General features: G+C 38.5%; 2 protein-coding genes across 2 annotated transcripts; both read left to right on the top strand.

Moving 5' to 3' along the window:
- Window positions 1-3290: 3290 nt before the first annotated feature.
- On the top strand, window positions 3291-8908 carry LOC139940339 (microfibril-associated glycoprotein 4-like). Its single transcript, XM_071936553.1, has 7 exons — window positions 3291-3391; window positions 4528-4607; window positions 5488-5745; window positions 5869-6014; window positions 6419-6600; window positions 7127-7206; window positions 8646-8908. The coding sequence occupies exons 1-7, from the start codon at window positions 3291-3293 to the stop codon at window positions 8906-8908; spliced, it is 1110 nt and encodes a 369-aa protein (XP_071792654.1).
- A 2578-nt stretch (window positions 8909-11486) lies between these two features.
- On the top strand, window positions 11487-19276 carry LOC139940828 (fibrinogen C domain-containing protein 1-B-like). The gene is made up of 7 exons (XM_071937212.1): window positions 11487-11528; window positions 12764-13030; window positions 16043-16124; window positions 16948-17090; window positions 17685-17872; window positions 18131-18210; window positions 19011-19276. The coding sequence occupies exons 1-7, from the start codon at window positions 11487-11489 to the stop codon at window positions 19274-19276; spliced, it is 1068 nt and encodes a 355-aa protein (XP_071793313.1).
- Window positions 19277-26084: the final 6808 nt, after the last annotated feature.

Raw genomic sequence — 26084 nt, 5'->3', positions numbered from 1 at the left:
ATGAGCCATTCTTCTTCATTCCTGGAAGACATTTGGAGTCATATCAGTCTATTTTTGTAGCCCAAATAGCGCAAACGAAGCCAATGTGTACCCTTCAGCAAGTTCACCTTGTGTATACTTAATTCAACATGATACCCGGGCTGTTTTGAATATTGCAGAAGACGGTGGAAACTAGGAATGACTGGCACGGTTAAATTAATGAACCCCATAGGGGTACATCGCTCATCTTCCAATGAACCATGATGCGTCTTTGTAGTACACAATTCAATATATGTTTACCGCAGTATGAGGCAAATGATGTTGTCTACAAATATTGTGACGCATAACTGTTACGCTTTTTCTTAATGAGACTATAAACAATAGGAACAATATACATATATATATACATACACACTTTAAAGGGACACGCTGTCTTGGATCGGTAGAGTTGGTCCATTAAAAGCATTTGAAACCGTTTGTTATATGAAATCCATATGGTTAGAAAAATGTTCTGAAAGTAGAATAATAATAATGATCCACACAAACATGCCTCGAAATCGCGTGGTTTTCCTTTTACTTTGCGATAAGACGGTCGGCCATTTGGGCGTGCCGTGTTAGTTCACGACGTATAAGGAAACCCATGCAATTTCGAGGCATATTTGTATGGATCGTTATATTCTACTTTTAAAACATCTTTCTGACCATAATGCATTTTATAACAAACGGTTTCAAACGCTTTTCATAGCCCAACTTGACCGATCCAAGGCAACGTTCTCTCTAAAACTCGAGGGTAAGAATTTACTGGGATTCCGGGTCACAGATAGACTTGATGACAAGTCGTTAGACGCTGCCTATTTGTCTGCCTTTCATGCAACAGTCACAGTGCGATGTTACACATGCAACAGTCGTAGGTAGCGCGAGGCAGGACTGACTCACACACACATACTGGGATCGAGGGTGTGTGCATCGTCCCCGTAGCTAGGCCGCGCTGTAACTACACACCGCGCTTAACAATTACCGTCTTGACTTCAAGACTAGGTCACAGAGGGCATGACCCATTTCTGGTCTAGGCTGACCCAGAAAGTGGTTATTAAATTGTTGGTAGATTTAAACTAGGATTATGTGTCAATTTGACCTATTCTGGTTCATATTGACACATACATATATAAGGACACATTTGTTATGTATGTATCTACTTTCTAATCCCCTAACGTGCACATACTCTGTACATTTTCTTTTCTGACAGACGAAGGCGGCTCCTGTTCCCATGTCAACCGAATCATCAACAACTAGAACTCAGACCCAGGTCAGAACTCAGTCAGGGTGACTCAGACGTGGTTATCAAATTGTTAGTAGATTTTAACTAATGTGTCAACTTGACCTAGTTCTGGATCATAGTGACACATGCATGGGTCGGGAACTGACCCAAATCTGGGTGCGTAAAGTTGGGTTTTTTCAGGAAAGATGAGTCCACTTACACGGGCGCAACCAACCAATCATGAACATAGCCGGTGCGGACTCAAAATGGTCGAGTGATTGAAGACGTCAAGTACATAACGCATGCATGCACAACGCATGGACACAATACACGTGCATGTACATGTATGCAATACTCTCTTAATGCAAAAGAGTGAACAATCACTCTTTGAAGAGCCATATGAGGCCCAACTCTTTTTCGAGTGGTCTTCCATCACTCTTTGGATTGAAGTTTGCATCTTTTTGAGTGATTTGTCACTCTGCCCTGCATGGGCAGTGGAAAACACCACACTTTTAAAAAGCCATATGAGGAACAGCTCGAAATGTAAAGAATGGTGTTTTTCACGCTTTTACATTTAGAAAGTACAAGTTGGCGATACTCTAGATAACCATTGATGTTCCAATAGCTCCAATAAACTAAAGAATTTACTTATTTTGCAAATCCCCAACAAACATATCTTAAAAATTGTAGTTTAAAAGCATGCTAAAAGTGGTCAATCGTAATTTTTTTTTGACAGACAAAGGCAGTTCCTGTTCTCATGGCAACCGAAGCATCAACAACAACAACAACAACAACTCAGACACAGGTCAGAACTCAGTCGGATGACTCAGACGTGGTTATCAAATTAGTAGATTTGAACTATTTCTGTGTCATATTTTGTTGGAGGGGTCTGGGACGGCACATCGCATTGATGACAGTTTTTTAAACTTTTGCCTTACCCTGGACGGCTCCTGCCAACAAAGAATTATGTCCGAAGATTTAAAATAAATGACGTATGAGATGTTTTATATTGGCTTGTGAATGCTGCAGCCGGAAATGTGGTTGTACCACCTGGCCATAAACCCGAGGAATTCAATGTTCTTTCGAAAATATCGAATCAGTTTTTAGTGTCCTCAGCAAGAAGACACTGAAACTTTCACACGTGTTTTTTAGTCTATTTTTATTTTTATTTTACTGTTAGCGTTATGTCGACACAAACCAATTAACGGCACTATACCTTTAAAGCTAGCTGCCCTTTAATATGGTTGGACATCACTTGCTCTGTATTTTTTTTTCCTGACAGACAAAGACAGCTCCTGTTCTCATGGCAACCGAAGCACCAACAACTAGAACTCAGACACATGAGCTACTGCCCTCAATTACTGGTAGGTCTTCGGTTGTAAACACACAATGACACATGTCACCTGCACGCAAAACGGCGCATAGGCCTATATTGGCACGACGTAATTCGTCCGAACGTATTTTTTGTTGATGGTGTATGGTTTTAGTTTGCAGTTACTGTAAGGAAGTGCGAGAATTAGGATTCCATGAACCCCTCCTCCCCCCCCCCCAAATCAAACTGAGGCCGTTTTTGAAATGACGGATTATAAGCTCGACTCCGGGTGTCCCCATGGGTGCGATGTATTGGGAATAACAGGCTGAGAGTCAAAAGAGGGCGCTATCAGAAGTAAAAAAAATATCGTACACATTCGGCGTTCGGTTTTACTGCCTCAGTGCATCAGCCCCTTCATATCGCACTGACCTCTAGACCATCACAGAACCTGTCAGAAATCTGCGTTACTGTTCCAAAACTTAATTTATTCACATTCAAAGAACTAAACACAGTTGGGGGGGGGGGGGCTCTTTTTTTTGCAGCACCAATGATGTGGAATCATCTTCCTCGGAACATCAGGCAATCTACTTCATTAGAAAATTTCAAAAGCTTGCTCAAATCAAACTTTTTTCCTTTCTACTTTGTCACATTCTTAAAAAAAAAAATTATGTTTAATCGTTTTGTTTGTGTGTCGCTCAACAGCTGATCCAAGACCCAAGGATTGCTGGGACCATTTCCAGAATGGGAAAAGATCAAACGGTATCTACACCATCTATGTCAAAGGCAGGTCGGCGGGACTTGATGTGTACTGCCAAATGGACCACGGTGGCGGAGGATGGACGGTACGTGCCACACAAAACTCTCTTAAAACCATCAACGTTTTCTGCAACCAAGTCCTGAACTGATGAGCCGAGTATGCTATGTAAACGAAATGCACAATGTGTTTAATTGAATGAAAAAAAATTCAAAAGCCGCAACATTTTCCAACCGAAACTCATACATATCAACATCTAAAAACAAAATGATGTTCTTAGCAGCGCATTTTCATTAGGCGCAGTGGACACTAATGGTAACTGTCAAAGACTAGCCTTCACAGTTGGTGTATATCTCAAGATGCATAAAATAACTGAACTGTGAAAATTTGAGCTTAATCGGTCATCTAAGTTCCGAGATACTAATGAAATAAAAATTACCCTTGTCACACGAAGGTGCATGTGTGCGTTTAAATAGTTGATTTCGAGACCTCAAGTTCTAAATCCGAGGTCTCGGAGCCATTTCTCACAATGTTTTATACTACCAATCTCTCCCCATTAATCGTTACCAAGTAAGGTTTTTGCCAATATCTTTAGTAATTACCAATAGTGTCCACTGCCTTTAACGGTGCCAATTCGCTTTGTGTACATTAGTGCCCTTGTCATTCGGCCCCGTGTGGAGTATACGGCTTAAAATCTGCTGCGGTTCGTACATTTGCCCCCGTGTAAAGAGAAGTAAATTAAGTAAAGCATCTAATTCAAGGTGACAATACAAAGTGTCATGACAGGGATGGGAACCCCACTCCGATGACCAATCCGCCAGAACTTAAATTCATAAAAACCACTTCGGCACAAAGCCAATTTTCTTGATCATATAAACTAATATTTTATTTCGATCATGCAGAAACTCCAGAACCGAGAGAGCGACAACGTTGAGTTTTATCGTAACTGGACCGAATACAAAACTGGATTTGGGAATCTGAACGGGGAGTTTTGGTTGGGATTGGAGAATATTCATCTTTTGACGAGCCAAGATGACTATCAGCTTCGAGTTTGGCTCTCGTTGGATTATTATGACTGGACATATGCTATGTAAGACGTAGTGATTTAGTGACTAATTTTGTTAATGAACTTGAATTCAACCCTTATCAAGATATTACTCTGTTTCTTATAAAGTTAATAATGTTCAACTAAGGTTGCTTTATAAATGTTTCCCTCTCTTTTAGGTACGATAGTTTCCATGTATCTGACGAGAATGACAATTACACCTTGACGATTGGTACATTTACCGGTACCACAAAAACAGGTATGGGTTTATTTATGGATTTCAACTATTTAATAAAGGCCAACTTGACAACAAGAATACAAACTCTGTCGAATTTGGTGTTAAAGCTAGCACATGGTTGAAAAGAACAAGGGAAAAACTGACTTTCGTCAAAACAAATATTTTGATACAGCTACGAATTCTGCAGATAATCTAAAGTGCACGTTGCCTTCAGATTGTGCGCTTTTGGCTATAAAAGCGTTTACCATGGATTGTTCGTGCCATGGGCTTCGAAACTCACACTCGAACATTCCCTTCATTTCAATTGCTGATTGGAAAAAGAAACTTTAGAGAAGGGAACGAATTCATCGCAGCACTTTTAAAGAATTGCCAGGATTGAGGTTTTCGTGTCGATGCAGCTTTGATTTGTTTTGAGAATCAAAAAAGGAAAATTAAATGGTCAAATAGTCAAATGGAATCTACCCAGGAACTACCGGGCCTCAAAGGCACTGGACACTATTGGTAATTACTCATAGTTGTGAGCATAAAACCTCACTTGGTAACGAGCAATGGGGATACAACGTTGTGAGAAAAGGCTCCCTCTGAAGTGACGTAGTTAGGGGGAAAGAAATAATTTCTCACTGAAAGGTTTGAACCTCAGCTGATCTCAGCTGAAGTCTCGATTTCAAGGCATCTGAAAGCACACAACTTGTGCGACAAGGGTGTTTTATTGTCCATTATTCTCTTGAAACTTCGACGACCAATTGAGTCCAAATTTGTTTCCTAGGTTTGTTATGTTCTGCATATGTTGAGATACACTAAGAGGGAATAGTTGTCTTTGACAATTACCAATGGTGTCCATGTGCTTTTAATTAATCCCCTTAAACTAACAAGGTTGTTGCTTATTTTGTCTATATTTCAGGTGACTCGATGATAAGAGAGCACAATGGAATGCCATGGTCAACGTATGACAATGACAACGACAATGCCGAGGGCAACTGCGCAGAGATCTATCATGGAGCTTGGTGGTACAACGATTGCCAAACCTCCAACTTAAACGGGCCCTATCGGAGCAACGGATACGTGGGTAGTGATGAAAAAGGAATTACATGGGAAAGTTGGACCGAAAATCATGAGTCATTGATGAAAGTTAACATGAAAATAAGACCACTGAGTGCCGGTAATTAACACGCCCATTAATCAATCTTTCTTTCTTTAACATGCTTTTCCTTTCTATCTCGCCACATTCAAAACATAAAGTTGTTAAAGGCGACTTTATCAAATTTTGTTCGCCCCTCAACAGCTCTTCCGAAACCCAAGGATTGCTGGGACCATTTCCAGAATGGGCAAAGATCAAACGGTATCTACACCATCTTTCTCAAAGGCAAGACGGTGGGAGTTGACGTGTACTGTTATATGGACAGTAACGTCGCCGGTGGCGGATGGACGGTACGTGCAAAGGAACCATCATATTAAATCACTAATCAATATTCTTGCCAAAGGGATTTAAATTTTTCTGAAATGAAATGTTGAGGTTCTGTCAAGAGCTGAGTTTGTTATGAAAAGGAAAGTGGATAACTTGAAGATAACTTCTACCCGATCATCAATTATTAACGCCCAGATTCACAGTGTCAGAAACGGGGAGGCACATATTTACCGCAATATCAGTTACTTTTCTATACCACTTGGTGATGAAGAGAATTAATTATGGTGAAGCGTCTTGCTCAAGGACACAATACACAGTGTCGTGACTGGGATGCCCCAAATCACTCGACCATGCAACAACTTTTCTTTGCACAAAGCCATATTTTTTCATGTCCATAAAAAAATAATATTTTACTACCATCTTGCAGAGAATTCAGCGCCGTGAAAGCGGCAACGTTGACTTTTATCGTAACTGGACCGAGTACAAAACTGGATTTGGGAATCTGAACGGGGAGTTTTGGTTGGGATTGGAGAATATTCATCTTTTGACGAGCCAAGATGACTACCAGCTTCGAGTTTGGCTCTCGTATTATGGCTGGACTTATGCTATGTAAGACGTAGTGTTTTGTTGATTTTTTTTTTTTTTTTTTAAGTCAACAATATTAAACACCAATTCTTCTTAAAGGAACACGTTGCCTTGGATCGGTCGAGTTGGTCTTGAAAGCGTTCTGTAACCGTTTGTTATAAAATGTATATGGTTAGAAAGATATTATAAAAGTAGAATACAATGACCTACACAAATATGCCTCGAAACTGCGTGGTTTCCTTTTTACCCTGTCGACTAACACGGTCGGCCATTTATAAGAGTACAAATTTTGACTCCCATAAATGACCAACCGTGATAGTTCGCGACGTAACAGGAAAACCGTGCAATTTCGAGTGATACTTGTGTGGATCATTATATTCTACTTTTAAAACATCTTTCTAACCATGTGCATTTCATTTTTTTTTTTAAACGGTTTCAAACGCTTTTAATAGACCAACTCCGATCTAAGGCAACGTGTTCCTTTAAAATAGTGGATGTTGTTCAGTTAAGATTGAAATATGGTTATGTTTATTTCTCTTTTGTTTTGTAGGTACGATAGTTTTCATGTATCTGACGAGAATAGCAATTACACCTTGACGATTAATACATTTACCGGTGGAGCAGAAACGGGTATAGTATGCTTTTTACTAACTGTCATTTATTAATTTAGGTTTTCTCGATAAATTTCGACAAATTAGCAGCCAATTTAATTTGCATGCGTTCGATTTGAAGCTATTTGGCCCTTTCCAGTTGTTACTGCGTTTCAAATTCAGAAATCATAATTATTCAAATTTCTTTAGCACTGTGTTCAATTCAGCAAATTGTCATTCTTTTCTCGTGACACACAATCATCATTCAATTTAGCAAAGCTGGTTCGACTAGAGATTTTGCTAATTTTTTCCTTTTAATTTCGTAAAAAGACAATCAGTTTAGCTAAATGATTCAAATAAGTACGACTAAAGAATTACGAATAAACTCAGATAAACTGCAATGGGCAACTGTTTCGTACCTTCACTCTAAGTCAAGCGAACCTTATTGCGTTTAGTTAAGTTTCCAGTAGACTCTGCATGGGTCCCATGCGTTTGTTCTGTTTTCTTTTCATCTTTATTCTCGGGGGGGGGGGGTCTTTGTGTCTGAATCGGTGTTCTTTATATTTTTCATGTATTTTTGTTTTCTTGTTTCTTTCCCACCCATCAATCTGCACAAGTAAACTACCTGGAAGATCACGTGCTTTTTTAGACCCATCATTAGTTATAATTGATCACGTGACCTCCGGTAAAAAAAAAAAAGATAAAAACAAATTAATTCTGCATCCCTTTAAGACTTGTAATTTTATCCTGGTTAGCAGCCCAAAGTAGCCCAACGAAGCCGGTGTGTCGTTTTCAGATACACCAACTTGAACCCGAGAATGCCAAATCATTTGAGATTTATGGAAGTGGTTATGAGAACGACCGGTGGAAGAAACTTCCTTCTATCTTACTGTCTTAACTTACTTTCATCATAATTTCTATTCCAGCACCAATTCTGCAGAGAATTAAAAGGACCGGTTACTTTGGAATATGCGCTTTTGGGCTACAAACACATTTAATTGCGCGCCACAGGTTTCGCGATGCACATTCACCAACCCCCACACACCAGTGGATATTTGTATTTGTAAACAAAGGAAAGCAACACAAGTTGGGGTAAAGTTGGGGTAGCACCTTGTAAACCCTTACAAGGTGCTAAATAATTGGGTCTCAGAATTCATCACTGCAATATCTTTTTGAAAGTTTGTATATACTCAGCGCCTTGAGTACCTCGTTTGGTAGATACGTGCGCTATATAAGACTTCGATATTATTATTATTAATGGGCTCAAGTAAAACATCGCGGCATCTTCATAGAATCATCAGGACCGCATTTGTTGGGTCTTTACAGATTTTATTTGATTGTGAGGGGAACCAAAAGAGGAAATTAATTAAAGTAGTTCACAACAAATTGATTTTACATTTACAATATGCTAACTTTTCAAAATAGATCTATTCCGAAAATAACGGTCCCTCAACTAAAAAGCTGTTGTCATATTTCCAGGTGACTCGATGATAGAGCACAATGGAATGCCATGGTCAACGTATGACAATGACAACGACAATGCCGAGGGCAACTGCGCAGAGATCTACCATGGAGCTTGGTGGTACAACGATTGCCAAACCTCCAACTTAAACGGGCCCTATCGGCGTTACAGAAACCTGGGTAGCGATGAAAAAGGAGTAACTTGGGAAAATTGGGCTGGAAATGATAAGTCATTGATAAAAGTGGAAATGAACGTAAAACCATTGAGTGCCGGTAACTAACACCAACATAAATTAAAGGCAGGGGACACTATTGGTAATTACTCAAAATAATTATTAGCATGAAACCTTTCTTGGTAACGAGTAATAGGGAGAGTTTGATAGTATAAACAATATGAGAAACAACTCCCTCTGGAATAATGTAGTTTTCGAGAAAGAAGTAACTTTCCAAGAATTTGATTTCGAGACCTCAAGTTTAGAATTTGAGGTTTCGAAATCAAGCATCAGAAAACACACAATTTCGTGTGACGAGGGTGTTTTTCTGGCATTATTATCTCACAACTTCGACGACCGATTGGGCTCAAATTTTCACAGGTTTGTTAATTTATGCATATGTTGAGATAAACCAACTGTGAAGACTCGTTATTGGCAATCACCAAGAGTGTCCACTGTCTTTAAAGGATGGTTTACTTTCCAAGCGACTTGGAAGTGTCCCTTTCTTAAAAACACAGGTTCACAGAGGAAACAAAAATGGACAAGTTTGGTGAAAACTCAAGTTGTACACTTGTACATTATCAGTTTGTTTTGGCCAAGGCTCGTGCCAAATGAAGGCCAGAATTTGTCGAAACTAAATGTCATTGAAAAATATTTTTTGATTTAAATTAACTACACTCAAAGTCTGTTTCACTAGATTTCAAATCAAGGGTAGTTAAGTATTATAGATTTATTGAACTAATGTTATCGTTTAAACCTTTCAGAGCGTCGCGTTTTAAAACACACTTTAGCTAGTTTCAGTAATGCTTACGGTTTGAGTTTATGTATATTGTGCCATGTGACTACAACTTCTACCTTAACGTTATTTATTTATTTCATAGCACCGCTAATCTTTATTCATTGTGCCGCCCCTAAATGTAGACAGAGCTCTAAATGTCGCCCGAACCTAAATGTAGCCCCAAACCTGCACTTAAATGTCGCCCGAACCAAAATGTAGCCCCAAACCCGCACTTAAATGTCGCCCGAACCTAAATGTAGCCCCAACCCGCACTTAAATGTCGCCTGAACCTAAATGTAGCCCCAAACCCGCACTTAAATGTCGCCCGAACCTAAATGTAGCCCCAAACCCGCACTTAAATGTCGCCCGAACCTAAATGTAGCCCCAAACCTGCACTTTAATGTCGCCCGAACCTAAATGTAGCCCCAAACCTGCACTTAAATGTCGCCTGAACCTAAATGTAGCTCCAAACCTGCACTTTAATGTCGCCCGAACCTAAATGTAGCCCCAAACCTGCACTTAAATGTCGCCCGAACCTAAATGTAGCCCCAAACCTGCACTTAAATGTCGCCCGAACCTAAATGTAGCCCCAAACCCGCACTTAAATGTCGCCCGAACCTAAATGTAGCCCCAAACCCGCACTTAAATGTCGCCCGAACCTAAATGTAGCCCCAAACCTGCACTTTAATGTCGCCCGAACCTAAATGTAGCCCCAAACCCGCACTTAAATGTCGCCCGAACCTAAATGTAGCCCCAAACCTGCACTTAAATGTCGCCCGAACCTAAATGTAGCCCCAAACCTGCACTTAAATGTCGCCCGAACCTAAATGTAGCCCCAAACCCGCACTTAAATGTCGCCCGAACCTAAATGTAGCCCCAAACCCGCACTTAAATGTCGCCCGAACCTAAATGTAGCCCCAAACCCGCACTTAAATGTCGCCCGAACCTAAATGTAGCCCCAAACCTGCACTTAAATGTCGCCCGAACCTAAATGTAGCCCCAAACCTGCACTTAAATGTCGCCCGAACCTAAATGTAGCCCCAAACCTGCACTTTAATGTCGCCCGAACCTAAATGTAGCCCCAAACCCGCACTTAAATGTCGCCCGAACCTAAATGTAGCCCCAAACCTGCACTTAAATGTCGCCCGAACCTAAATGTAGCCCCAAACCCGCACTTAAATGTCGCCCGAACCTAAATGTAGCCCCAAACCTGCACTTTAATGTCGCCCGAACCTAAATGTAGCCCCAAACCCGCACTTAAATGTCGCCCGAACCAAAATGTAGCCCCAAACCTGTCCCTAAAGGCAAATGTCTCGCTCGATTTCCGCCCAGGTAGTATAGTTAAAAAGCAAGACACTTCTTATCAGAGAAGTCCCCCGAATTCTCAAAAATCTACTCCGTTGTAGTAAAATAAAAAGCAATTGAAGTTCTTAATCAAGCACAATCTACCTATCCAGAGGGTACACACATGGTGTTAGCACTAATGCTTATAAAGCTATATAACTGTTGTCATTGCTTTTTGTCTGTAGCCAGCTGCTCACCAATTATCTAACTAAATAAACATCGTGTTTCAAGCTGAAACGATATGTTTTATCAATTTTGTTCTGGAGATAGTAGTTCAGAGCAGAAAACGATCAGAGCATACTGATCGAAACGTCGAGTTAAAACCAACGGTTCTTTTCAGAACCACCCCAACTCATTAGAGATAGTCATTACATGGTGTTACCGCAAACCTTTTTATACTGGCAACAAGTTAAAGAAAGATAAAGATAGCGGACTCAAGCACCACATGAAATAGGACAGTTGCCGAGGCATTTATAGAGGCCAGGAAACACCAAAGACCAACAATCCAGGGCAGACAAGTGCAAGATGTCTACAAAATGGCTACTGCGGACCATAATCTTTTTCGAGGTACATAAAAAGAAACCATTAACCCCCGAGAATATCTTTGTGTTGGTTCATACCTGCCATAAGCGGCAATGTCCCCATGCCTTAATATTAATAAATTTCATTAGATACAAAAGAATGTGCTTCTTTGTATTATTTTTCGTGTTGTCCTTAAGAAAGAAACTGCTTTTCATGCGTATGAGCAAAGCGAAGTAGCATGAAAGTCTTCTTTTACTTAAAGGGTGATGCAAATCTGCCAACAAAAGAGCGTTCGGGCGTGAAGCCAATACGACGTGAGCCCCACTTGTGGATTGGGTCACTTGGGGCTGGCCCGAGGTGCACTGACGTCACCACGGGAAGGCTCACGTGGTGACGTGTCTGGGTTTTTCCTGGTTCGAAGACGAACGTGGAGTAATTGTGTGCCCACGTTCGTCCTGGAAAAAAATAAAATATGCGACATCGGGGTCGACCCAGGGAAGCTAAACGAACGCACCAAATATTAGGCCAAATTGAGGGGACATTTAATATTGGGGGGGGGGGTCAAGAAGCACAGATCCATTAATGACAAGATTACACGATGCAAACTTTGCTAACAACAAAGTGCCATCTTCGTCCTTGAGCGTGTACAAAATTGTCAGTAAGACGAAATAGTCAATAAAACTGAATGTGAACCATTATTTAGCTTTGGTGTTTTTTAGTCATCAACTGAACGTTTCGAGTAAAAACAAATGTGATGTTTTAATGTGATGCTGTTGGCTCATTGCCAATATTCTTGTTGATCCAATGTTATGGTTTTTTTTTGAGTAATTCCTTAATTGCTTGACTGGGGCTCAAAACAGTAACACTATTTACAAAAAAAAATTGCTGTAACCTCATTAACTGTTTCAAAAGAGAATCATTAAAACCCAACTAAAACATCGAACTTTTAAAACGAGTAACTAGTTTTTATTTCTGACGGGAATGTTAGAGAGTGTGCGGCTTGTCATGATCGGTTTAACATGAAATCAGCTTATTGCAATCTTCAGTACGTCAGTATTTGATCATAACTGGTTCAGTTGGCGTCACTTTTCACAAAACGTTGCAATTGGTTTTGCAAATTGCAATCGGTTTTGACGGGGGTTGACGCATCATTGTTTTGTCAACTTTTCTTTCGTGACGAATTCAAACAGTTTCAGGGAGTTATTACCAAAATGAACTGTTTTGAATTGCGGAAGATTTGTGTTCTTGCTGTTTTTCTCAGCTTGTACTTTTTTACCCAGTCTCACGCTCAAGTACTCTCGCGTTCATCTGGGTTTTCCCAATCCGCTGGATCCAACATAGCTCTTAAAAACCATCTACTTCGGAGTGTAAAACGAGTTAGATCGCCTGCCAGATGCTTGGCCAACTGCCTCCGCGAACCGGAATGTTTGGCCGTGAATTACAAGGATCTATCGGGTATATGCGAGCTGATTGATGGTACGAAGACCGAGTACCCCGGAGATGTAAAGGAGGAGTCTGGATGGATGTACTACGAGCTGGAGACCAGGGTGAGACTAACAGTTTCGTTGTTATTTCCATAAGTATTTATTTTTTCTAGAAATATTTTCGTTCTCTTAAAACAAGTTATATTGAGCGCCCGAAATAATCTTTCTCACAAACAAAAATAGTTGCGGCGACTCAAAATCATATAAGGTTCTTAAACTCTTTCGTGAGGTTGTAGTCACTTATGATACACTGATGTATTTGTGATAGCTCAAATAATGTATATACTAACTCTAAATATTCTGTCAACCACAATTGGTGATTTTGTAAACTTGAATTTAATTTGTGCGCTCTAAATAACCTATGAAAATATTAAACCATTTGAAGAGAAGCATTACATTATTGGTAATTACTCAAAATAATTATTAGCATAAAGCTTTACTTGGTAACGAGTAATGGAGAGCTGTTGATAGTATAAAACATTGTGAGAAACGGCTCCCTCTGAAGTAACGAATTTTCCACTATAATATTTGAATTTGAGTTCGAGCTTCGAGACCTCAGAATTATATTTTCTCTCGCAAGTTTCGACGACCAATTGAGTTTTCATAGGTTCTTTATTTTGTGCATATTATGTTGAGATACACCAAGAGAGAAAACTGGTTTTTGACAATTACCAAAAGTGTTCAGTGTCTTTAAATTTAATGTTAAACAAAAATGAATGTCTGCAAAGTGCATGTCACACATAGCTGTGTTTTAATATTCCTTCATGGGACCGAAGACAACAGGAACAACATGTCCATATACACCATTTTAACAATTCTAGGGTTAGATTTGACTCGGATTCCGGGTCACATGGGGCATGCAATCTTCCTGGTTATGGCTGACCTAGAAAATGTGATTTCACTTAAATGCACTGAAATCTATTCATAAGTGTTAGCTTAAAAAATTACTTGGTAACGAGTAATGGAGAGCTGTTGATAGTGTAAAACATCGTGAGAAACGGCTCCCTCTGAAGTAAGAAGTAGTTTCTCACTAGAATTGAAATCAATACCTTTGCTGAGCTCTCGAGTTCAAGGCAGCTGAAAGCAAACAACTTGTGCGACAAGGTTGTTTTTTCTTCATTTGTTCTCTTGTAACTTCGTCGACCAATTGAGGTTAAATTTTCACAGGTTTGTTATTTTATGCATAAGTTGAGATACACCAAGTGAGAAGACTGGTCTTTGACAATTGTTACCAAAGGTGTCCAGTGTCTTTAAACTGTGTGACCGTTTGACCAGTTCCTTGGTCATCATCATACATTATCTGGGTCATGATGATCGATAATTAGGTCTGACCCCCAATGCCCGCATCGGGGTCCACAGTAGGTTGGGTGGGGGGGGGGTGGGGGGGGGGGGTGTTGTAGATTTGGGTTATCAATTTATCATGTTTTTGCCAACACCCCTTCCATGCAAATGGATTGTTCCAAGGTCTTTATCAATTTCCCCATAAATCGGTGCTGGTTTAGCCTCATTTATTTTCCTGGCTCGTGGCTCATTCTCAAATTCATAGCGGGGGGTAACAAAAGGCGGTTTAATTTCCCCCATTTTTTTTTTCAGGCCAAAGAATAATTACATTACCCACCATTTTTTGGAGGTCAACTATTGATAGAGAACTATAGTTAGGACGTTGGTGCTTTCATGTCAAACTGAAGTTGGGTTCAATACATGTGACTTGGTGTTTCATAATAACGAAAACAAATTTAGCCGCTTATGTTAAAGGTATACTTTCACATCTTTAAAATGTGTTCCACGAAAGTCCACTTTAAGGTCAAAATTTAATTGTGTGGTAATACTTCTCTCTAACCTCGTTTCAGTGTTTTGTTTAAAGGCAGTGGACACTATTGTAAATTACTCAAAATAATTATTAGCTTAAAACCTTACTTGGTAACAAGTAATGGGGAGAGGTTGTTAGTATAAAACATTGTGAGAAACGGCTCCCTCTGAAGTGGAATACTTTTCGAGAAGTAATTTTCCACGAATTTATTTCGAGACCTCAGAATTAGATTTCGAGGTCTCGAAATCAAGCATCTGAAAGCACACAACTTCTAGTGACAAGGGTGTTTTTTCTTTCATTATTATCTCGCAACTTCGACGACCGATTGAGTTTAATGGAAAAGCCGATTCCGGTAATCGCATTGCTCTCACGTACTTTGGGCGTCAACTCTAAAATCAATTCATTAAAACGTTTGGATAACTATTCGTATGTCATAGTTAACCGGAGACTTATTTCGAACTGTCCTTTTTAGATACTAAGAGTAAGTAAATGTGAAGTCACAATTAGTATGTTGACAATTCATCTTAAAGCCATTGGACACTTTCGGTTTTACAAATAATTGACAGGGTTTACAGAAGGTAATAGTGAAAGACTTCTCTTGAAATATTATTCCATGAAATGCATTACTTTTTGAGAAAACATTAAAACAATATCAATCCTCGACAGCGAGAATTACGGATTTATTTTAAACACATGTCATGACACGGCGAAACGTGCGGATACAAGGGTGGGTTTCCCCGTTATTTTCTCCCGGCTCCGATGACCGATTGAGCCTAAATTTGCATAGGTTTGTTATTGTATATATAAGTTTTGATACACGAAGTGTGGGACTTGGACAATACTATTTACCGAAAGTGTCAAATGATGGCTTTAAAGGTCCCAATGAAACGCGTTTTTTTTTTGGTAGGCCCCTATAATGTTTTGAGCTACTTCCTCATATATCCCCTTACGTGTATGAGAACTTATTGACTTCAATATTTTGGTTTATTTCATTGTCAATTAAGTTTTAAGCACGAACCGTTTCTCAGATTCCTGTGGGTTGGTGTCCGTTCGGGAATACTGCAGCGATTACATGCGATTGGTACCCGCTGTTACCTCAACGTGATACCAGCTGAAAACTCGAAACGTTTCCTTCATTGCACCCTTATTTATAACTTTTCCTGTAATTATTATGTGCCCAAAATCAACTTATGACTCTTTACCTTTAAAGAAAGCGGCCCTGATTAAGATACGAACATCACATGCTCTTTATTGTTTTCTGACAGACAAAGGCAGCTCCTGTTCTCTTGGCAACCGAAGCATCAACAACAAGAACTCTGACACAGGAGAGACTGCCCTCAACTACTGGTAGGTCTTCGGTTATAAACACACAATGACACTACTTTAGAATTTTAGTTTGTAGTTGCTAATGTGGGTCGGAGGGGATTTATTTCAATAAATGCACAATTCATCAAACTTGACGGCAAAAGCTCTGACCCCGACCTGTTTTGAAACCCGCATCGAAAGTGCACCTTTTTACAAATAACTGATGGAGCCAAAAACCGATCCCAATCCACAGCCCGGATTGTTTCAAAAAGAACTTTAGGAAATAAGTTTTAAAAAATATAATAGAATTGTCAAGGTCGTAGGTTCAAATCCCACCCGAGTAATATGCCTGTGATTCTTTTCACAGAACTCAGGTAAGTATTAAGTACAAAGTGTTTACACACATCGGTGTATATGGGTAAAAAAATATATTTAAAAAAAAACATTCTTTATCCCCGATTTAAATTGAACATCTATTAAATCGTTTGCAGTACCCGCTGCTAAAACATGGGATTCGAACTGCCTCTAGCCACCGGCAATCTCGCTGGTCTAGTTGGTATGACACTGATCTGGAATTGCAAAGGTCGTGGATTCGAATCCCACCCGAGTAATATGCCTATGATTTTGTTCATATAACTCGGGTTATAAGCACTCAGTATACAGTGCTAACATACATCGGTGTATATGGGTAAAAACCAAAATGAATTTAAATAAAAAGTTTTTTTCACAAAAAATCAGGAAAAATCAGATGCCTTTTTTAGTTATTTTGCACCAAGAGGGAATTAATTTTTTCTGTCTTTGACACTCTTTCCCTTCAGTGTATTTGTCATCAATTATTTATAATTTATTGTTTGCCGCTCAACAGCTGATCCAAAACCCAAGGATTGCTGGGACCATTTCCAGAATGGGGAAACAATAAGTGGTATCTACACCATCTTTGTCAAAGGCAGGGCGGAGGGACTTGATGTGTACTGCCAAATGGACCAATACGGTGGCGGAGGATGGACGGTACGTGTCAAAAAAACAAAAAACAAAAAACTTAAAAAAAAATCATCACCGATACTTTGTCGAGAATTTCCAATTTTTCGGAAACCAAGTCCTGTCTTTATTTTCGTATATTATTCTTGATAGAGGGAAATGTACAGACACTTGACTCAACAGTGAACCCCAAATTCAAAATGGCCTAAAAATTGACGGCCATTTGGGTCTACGTGCCCAAATCTTTGTCTCGTAAGTGAAAAGAGAAAAAGAAAAAGGAAAGGAACACTGAAAACACGAACAAGATTCTCTGTGTTACGAGTTAAATGTTTGCCGCATACCATGTTTTTACTGTTTATAATGCAACTTGATTCAGTCTATCATTGACAGCTGCAATCTTTTTATTTATTTGTGTCGCATGTCGCTTGTTGATTTGCATTTATATTAGACATGGTGACCTTTTTATTTAAAGTAAACATTAATTTATAATTATTCATAAATTGTTGAATACGAAAGTTTAACATTCCAAAGGTTTTTCAAAGGAGAAATATCCATACACAGGTAGGTAAAACCAGTTTTCACACTCGTAGAAAAAAAAGATGATTATTTTCCTTCATTTTGCAGAAAATCCAGAAGCGAAATAGCGGCAACGTTGGGTTTTATCGTGACTGGACCGAGTACAAAACTGGATTTGGGGATCTGAACGGGGAGTTTTGGATTGGATTGGAGAATATTCATCTTTTGACGAGCCAAGATGACTATCAGCTTCGAGTATTGCTATTGTTTGATAATTATGACTGGACATATGCTATGTAAGAAGTTGTGTTTTATTTACTTATATATAAATAAATGGAGCGGCGTATTATTTGTTTAGGGGCACAAGGGGGGGAACATATTTTCTAGGGAGGGGCACTTAAAAACATGACCCCTTGTGCCCCACTCCCTTAGTTACGCCACTGATCATATGATCTTAAAATCCAAGTCAGAGTTATAGATTTGTACACTTCATCTTTAAACCAGTTATGCTGTTTAATTGAGGTTGTTTTGGTTATAACTGTTTTTCTTTCTAGGTACGATAGTTTTCATGTGTCTGACGAGAACGACAATTACACCTTGACGATTGGTACATTTACCGGTACCACAAAAACAGGTATTATAGCATTATTTATTTTATTATTTTAATATTTTTTTAACTGTTAATGGAGGGGCAGAGGTGCTCCGCCCCCAATGAACCTGCAGGTACGCGGTCCGTTTAAAGCATAAACGAGAAGTCAAGCGCCTGTGTCACGGCTTTTTAAGATACGCCAACTTGAAAACAAAGACACCAACTCATTCGACCTTGGGGTTAAAGATATAACAACATGGTTGAGAACGACTGTCTATCATATAATTTTGATACAAGCTTGAATTCTGCAGAGACCACGTTGCCTCCGACGCTTTTAGGCTACATGAATTAATTTGGTGTAAAAGATGATGTAAAAGTACATATAACGATGCACATAAAATGTGCCTCATAATTACGTGTTTTTTCTTTTACTTCGTGAATTAACACAGTCCGCCATTTTGTAAAACAAATTGTATGGCTCCCAAAAATGGCGGACGATGAAATAGGAAAAAGGGAAAAACACATCAATGTTCAACCCGTTTCACCCTAACTTTTGCATGATTTGTTGGACAGCTTTTGATTTGGTAGTAAAAGAAAGTTGGGGAGACTTCACAATCGTCCTAACCGATTTGGCTAAAATAAAACAATGCAGCATCTTCCTTCTTCATAGAATCGTCAGGACCGCGTTTTTTAATGTCGTAGAGCTTTGAGTTGTTGTGAGACAAAAAGGGGAATTTGATATGGTAACTTCAAAATACATTTATTATTTATGGATAATGACAAAATTTGTCAAAATTTATTTGCCGGGTCCTTAAACTCCTTAAACTCCTTGTATTTATTTCCAGGTGACTCGATGATAGGACAGCATAATGGAATGCCATGGTCAACGTATGACAATGACAACGACAATGCCGAGGGCAACTGCGCAGAGATCTACCATGGAGCTTGGTGGTACAACGATTGCCAAACCTCCAACTTAAACGGGCCCTATCGGCGTTACAGATACTTGGGTAGCAATGAAAAAGGGATAACTTGGGAAAGTTGGACTGGAGTTGATGAGTCTTTGAGAAATGTGGACATGAAAATAAAACCACTGAGTGCCGGTAATTAACACCGACATAAATTAAAGGACGGTTTACTTTAATTAATCGTGATTCATTGAGAGATGTGGACATGAAAATAAAACCACGGAGTGCCGGTCATGAGGATATTTACTGATTAACAACCCTGGAAACTGTTCAAGTGCATTGAAGTTTTAGATATCTCCAATGCGAAAACAAAAATTTAACAGTTCGATCACACGAATTGTGACGTCAAGTTATGTTTTGAGGGTGGACCATGCTTCACCCGTGATGGAGGATGATCGCAGAAAAAGAAAAGCAACTTAACATGTTTTATTTTTTCTGCTAAAATTTCAAAAATGTTAAGTATGAAAGACCGTCGATATACTTATATTTTTTTAATCAAAAGATGCACAAAGGAAGACAATCGTTAAAAGTTAGGCAATTTTTCTTTTTTTATGTTTGCTATTTAATTCTGCAAAATGTCAATACGCGTAGATAAGAGGAAGGGAAATGTAAAACAACTTATTTATCCATTTAAAATGCTTTAAAGCATCACTTTTTACTTGTTTTTATTTAATAGAAATTGTTTAAAATATGGTGAGAACAAATGAACTTTGAATACCCCCCCCCCAAAAAAAAAAAACTAACTAGTCAAACAATCAATCAATCAAATAATTTATTGATCGAATAATCCGTGTCACGATTTTTTTGTTTACGAAATCCGACTCACTGTTTTGTGAAATCTTTGGTCATAACGTATGCCAGGGAAGCGAACCATCCTTTCCATAGAGTGAAGCTTTACCAATAAATGAATTGAGCCCAAATGTTCACAGGTTTGTTATTTGATGCGTATGTTGGGATACACCAAGTGAGGAGACTGCAGTCGATTTCACGAAACGCTAGGATTAATCCTAACTCGAGTTAGGACGAGTAACCCGCCCTAACTTAGGATGGGTTCAATGCGTCCTACGTATTTGGATACGGAACTGCACCCGCCCTAAGTCCTAAGATTAATCCTAAGTTTAAAATAAACAATGTAATTATCCATTGTGGAACCCCCTTCTCCAAATGAACGTGTATATTTCACGCCACTGATTCAAATCGCATTGAACTGTTAACCAGGAGCAAGAAGCACCCGATCAATGGATAAATAAGTATCCAATATTTACTCCTAACAGCTAATTAGGGGCGCTCTCTTCGCCCTTGAGCTTGCGCATGCAAGAAGATAAACAAAACGATCGACTTATCGACGCGTCTAGACACTCATCTTGGTAGCTCATTTTGTTTTTCAAAATATTTGTTTAAAGCTAAAAGAGAATACAAGAATTTGCTACGTCGTTGATCATTGTCAAAATTTTCCAATTTGGTGATCATTTATGTGGCCTGGTGTACTATTATACCCAATCATTTCTCATCAACCTACCTTGGTTCCATATCTCTTAAAACAAATTTTCGAGAGTATGATACTGAGATATAAAGTATACCATTAGCCCTGTCAACGTAGATCACGAACTTGCTCTAATTTAGATCTCAGTGGACACATCTTTATTTATCAACCTCTTGCCCTCTTTTGTTGCACCTAAAAATTGCTTCAATCAACATTTGAAATGAAAGCTTACTTGCCTCATTCCAGACACTCCTTACAGGGTTTATACGTTTGGTAGTGACTCGGCGATACCTCAATGCACCCAATGTATATACAAACAAATGTACATTATTTTATGCATTTATGTAGAAAAAAAATAGAACTGTTCCAAAAACCGAAGGTATACATTCCTTGAAAGCTCGCCTGTTCCAGTAGACGTTTCGTTTTGGCGTATACCGGGCAAGGTTTAATGTTTCCAGTCGTTATATTAGATAGTTTTTATCGTAGTCGGTGATCGTCTGTTGAATGCCCCGCTACAATTTGTAACAGCTTAATAAAAAACGCAAACCAATCTCAATTCGTACAAAAACCATGTTTAAGAAAGGACACTTACTATATTATACTCATCAGGAAATGTCGCTCTGCAAAATGGCTATAAACTTTCATTGCCCAAGCGGCCGTTGAAGCAGAGGCAGATCTTTTTAAAATCGTAATTATATTCGTAATGCACGACTTGTTTCATGACTTCGTTAAAAACACTGAACACTGATGGTAATTGATGTATCTCAACATATGCATAACATAAATTTGAGCTTAATCGGTCGTCGAAGTTGCGAGATAATAATGAAGGAAAAAACACCCTTGTCATACGAAGTTGTGTGCTTTCAGATGCTTGATTTCGGTACCTCGAAGAGGTCTCGAAATCAAATTAGTGAAAAAAAAAATGACTTCTTCATTTACAAATAATATTTCAGTTTGAATTCTTAGAGACCATGACATAATTATTGCGTCACATCCTTTAAAAAGCCACAGAGCATGAGCTTTCTGCTGGAAAGATTTTTACACAGTTCAACGCAAGAAAACATCAAATCTTGTATTTCATGAATATTACATATACATATAAATGACATTTTGTACATTATGTTATTGTTTTATTTATTGAATTCATGCGGAACTTCTAAAACAAAATGTGAAAATTCTCATGATCTGTGTAATATAATATTGCCTGCTAGCAAATGCTCCGGAATATACGAGTCGTTCTGTTTGTAAACGAATGTCATGGTCGTGGTAAATTGTATAAATTTGGTGTTTTATGAGCAAAGGAATTCATCACAACTGTTTAAATAAAAAATAATAATAATAATGGCCGCCATTTTAAATGGTAGCAAATACCACTGTGTCATAATGAGACGGTAATGCTAACACCCCTCCATTGAAGTGGTTCGTTCCAAGGTCTTTCTTTCTTTCCGCTGAGCCTCGTTACTCAGTACGGGTTTTAAATCCCCGCTCATTTTTCATCCTCAAGTACAACAATACACGTACTAAGTACTCCTACATCCGAATTCTGACTTCATAACATGTACTTTGGATTTTTAATTAACAATTATTCGATCAAGAATTTCGAATATTTTATTCGTTGTTAATTACGTAATGATCGTATTGAATAGTCAAATTGTGTCCAATTTAGTCAAATCGTATAGTTTGTTGTTAGAACAGAAAAACAAATTGTTGGTAAATATTTTTGATTGCATTTCAATTTAATGGGCAATACAAAGTGCACAGGTTTTGCAAATCAGGTTGGCTCAGCTGTTTCTCCTGTGACCAATCGGAATCGTTATTTGAAGAACATAATGGAACCATGCATATGTAGATTCGGCTTTCAGTGCATTTAAAATTACATATTAAAAAGCAAAAAATAGTTAATGGCCTGACGTTTCGACCCTAGCAGAGTCTTTCTCTGGAAACTGTTTTTTAGCCTTTATACTCTCGGTCCATTTGGTTGGTAAGTTGTTTGCAACAGCTAATTATATTTTCTCTAATTAAAAAGATGGATTATTTTTGCCACATTCTGACATGCAACCATTTACACAAATAAAAGAAAAATAGTTTTTAACACCGATTTGTGAAAGCCGAACCCACGACCTTTGAACCCGTTTCTTTGGAGGGTCTATCGGTTTATTTCATAATTTTTTATCAAAAAATAATAATTATGGTAATCTAAAAAGTTATGTGCAACAATTTTATTAATCGTCATTACAAAGTTATTTGGAGATTTGATTGAATAAATACAACTAATTAAGTAGAAACCAACATTGGCGTCACAGTCATTAAAGGCAGTGGACACTATTGGTAATTACTCAAAATAATTTATGAGCATAAAACCTTTCTTGGTAACGAGAAATGGGGAGAGGTTGATGTGTAAAACATTGTGAGAAACGGCTCCCTCTGAAGTGACCTAGTTTTCAAGAAAGAAGTAATTTTCCACGAATTGATTTCGAGACCTCAAGTTTAGAATTTGAGGTCTTTAAATCAAGCATCTAAAAGCACACAACTTCGTGTGACATGGGTGTTTTTTATTTCCTAGTTATCTCGCAACTCCGACGACCAATCGAAGCTCAAACTTTCACATGTTTGTTATATGATGCATATGTTGAGATACAACAAGTGACTGGTCTTTGACAATTACCAATAGTGTCCACTGTCTCTAAGGTGTATTTAGTGTTTTGTGAAATTAATAATAATATTGAAAGTTTTTTGTGCGTCACTTTTGTCAATAATGACACTCCTGGCGCAAACAAAAACAAGACCTCTGCTAATAGCGTACACAAGACGACCAACAGTTTGAAGGCTTTGGTTTCTGAAATAGATATGTTTTGAGGTAAATTTGACTTCGGAAGAAGTATACGCTAGTATGAGTTGAAGTGGGACGCTGTTCCAAAGAGATGTCCCTGCATATGAAAAACAGCGATCCCCAAGGAGTGCCCGCAACGTGGAACGTTCAGGAGCACGGACAAATTTTATGGAGCTGCTTATAATTAAGCTTAAGCAAACAAATCATTGCTTAGTAAAATCAGACCGGTCAAGACTCCACTAAATTGACATACCAAGTAAACAATAGCTAAATACCAGTCAAGAGCAATGTATATGGCAAGAGATTTGAGTCAGTAACATGTGTAAAATAAGCAAGCTGTATTCGTGCTTAAGCAATTTTCTTTTCTTTAGCAGCTGAAGGAATTGGTCCCACGTTGTTTGAGGAGCGAAGTTGTATGGCGTTTTGTACACATGAATTAAGTCATTAGAACCTAATTTGATCAACTCACCGAAGTGAGTGAATTTAGGTCTCCATCATGTAGGGATATCAAGTCATTGGTCATTGTGTAAAGCGGTCAGACATGGCTGTTTTATGGAGGCCACTGTCTGTTAATTTTGACACACAATTCATCGTTTCGACACGTGCTGTGTATGTTGGGTTTTTTTTTTTTTTTTCCTGACAGATAAACCAAACACTGACGGCCCCCATTCCCATGGCAACCAAAGGAACAACAAACTACATGCACGAGGCACTGCATACTATTAATAGTATTACTGGTATATACAAAGAAGTTGTCCTTGTATATAAAAAGGTTTTTCTATTGTGTTTAGGTTGAGGTTGCGCTACCGGATTGAAACGGAAACAAAGAATTTTGAAAGCATCAGAAATTTCGAATTCAGGGAGAAGATTATTTAAACTTTTAGTGAACTTCAATTTAAATAGTATGGGAAAATTACAAAACGATTGTTCTACAGCGTCCGTTAGTGGCACTGTATTGGTAATTACTCAAAATAACTGTTAGCATAAAAATGATTTAGTAACAAGCATTGGAGAGTTGCTGATAGTATAAAACATTGTGAGAAACGGCTCTCTCTGAAGTTAAGTAGTTTTTGAGAAAGAAGTAATTTGCCTCTAAATTATTTGAATTTGATTTCAATAACTCAGAATTAAATTTTGAGGTTCCGAAACCAAGCATCTGAAAGCACACAAATTCGTGTGACAAGGGTGTTTTTTCTTTCGTTACTATCTCGCAACTTCGAGAACCATTCGAGTTTAAATTTTCACTGGTGTGTGCACACTGGTGTGTTATTTTGTGCATAAATTATGTTGAGATACACCAAGTGAGAAGATTGGTCTAATACCGTTACCAAAGGCCAGAGTCTTTAAAGGCATTGACACCGTTTTTGTCAAAGACCAGTGCATTCTCATTTGGTGCATCCCAACACATGCATACAAAAAAACAATCTTTGAACATTTTGACTCAGTTGGTCTTCAAAATTACAAAAGAATTATACAAGAAAAAGCAACCTGGTGGCACAAAGTATATGTGTACTTTCAGATGCCTAATAAAAGGCTTCAAGTCTGAAGTCTTGAAATATTTCCTTAAAACTACACTACTTCAGAGGGAGCCATTTCTCACAAAGTATTACGAACAATTCTCAATAGCTTGTTGCAAGTAAGTTTTTGTGCTATAATACTCGTATATCTCCATCGATAAGTGTGGGGTTTTGTTTGCACTGTACTATCCTAAGGTATTCCTTGTATTGTCCTGCCCGCCTCCCCCTTTGTTTGTTTTAATCACTGCATTTCAGGTATTTACTTTGTATTGCTTTGGAATGTCCAGCATGCCCCGGGAGCCAACGTAGTGGGCGTTGGCTGCTTAGCTGATTCTAGTAGTGAAGACTGTTGGGTCATTACTGTTCCTGTTTCCGTTGACTTGAGTTCAAGTTTTATTTTAGTTCTGCTCATGTAATTTTCTGTAGTCATCTCCCGTAATATTTATATCAGAATGCCGCAGAAAGCCCCAGAATGCCCCCAGAATGACACAGAGCAAGCCACAGAACACCACAGAACATTTCCCATGTGTACGGACGAAGTTATGAGTTTCTCCCGGCAATAATGTAAGTTTTTTATATGAGTTATTTCGATGATGTGATTTAAACCCGCCTTTGTCTTAAAGGCAGTGGACACTAATTGGTAGTTACTCAAAATAATTATTATCATAAAATCTTTCTTGATTACGAGGAACGGGGAGAGGTTGATAGTATAAAACATGTGAGCAACAGCTCCTCTGAAGTGACGTAGTTTTCGAGAAAGAAGTAATTTTCCACGAACTTGATTTCGAGACCTAAGATTTGGAATTTGAGGTCTCGAAATCAAGCATATGAAAGCACACAACTTCGTGCGACAATGGTGTTTTTTCTTTCTTTATTATCTCGCAACTTCGACGACCGATTGAGCTCAAATTTTTACAGGTTCTTTATTTTATGCATATGTTGAGATACACCAACAGTGAAGGCTAGTCTTTGACAATTACCAATAGTGTCCAGTGCTTTAAAGTGTTTAATGCTTAAGTTTCACTCCGTCAATCCTCAGTTATTGCTTTGTATATTGCTGTTTCTCGTTTAATTTTCTAAGAAAACCTCCTCTCCCGATAAACGAAGACGAGAAAACAAGA

The sequence above is a fragment of the Asterias amurensis genome, chromosome 8 (assembly GCF_032118995.1).
Source record: "Asterias amurensis chromosome 8, ASM3211899v1".
Taxonomy (NCBI): Eukaryota; Metazoa; Echinodermata; class Asteroidea; order Forcipulatida; family Asteriidae; genus Asterias; species Asterias amurensis.
This window is presented reverse-complemented; position numbering and strand designations above follow the sequence as displayed.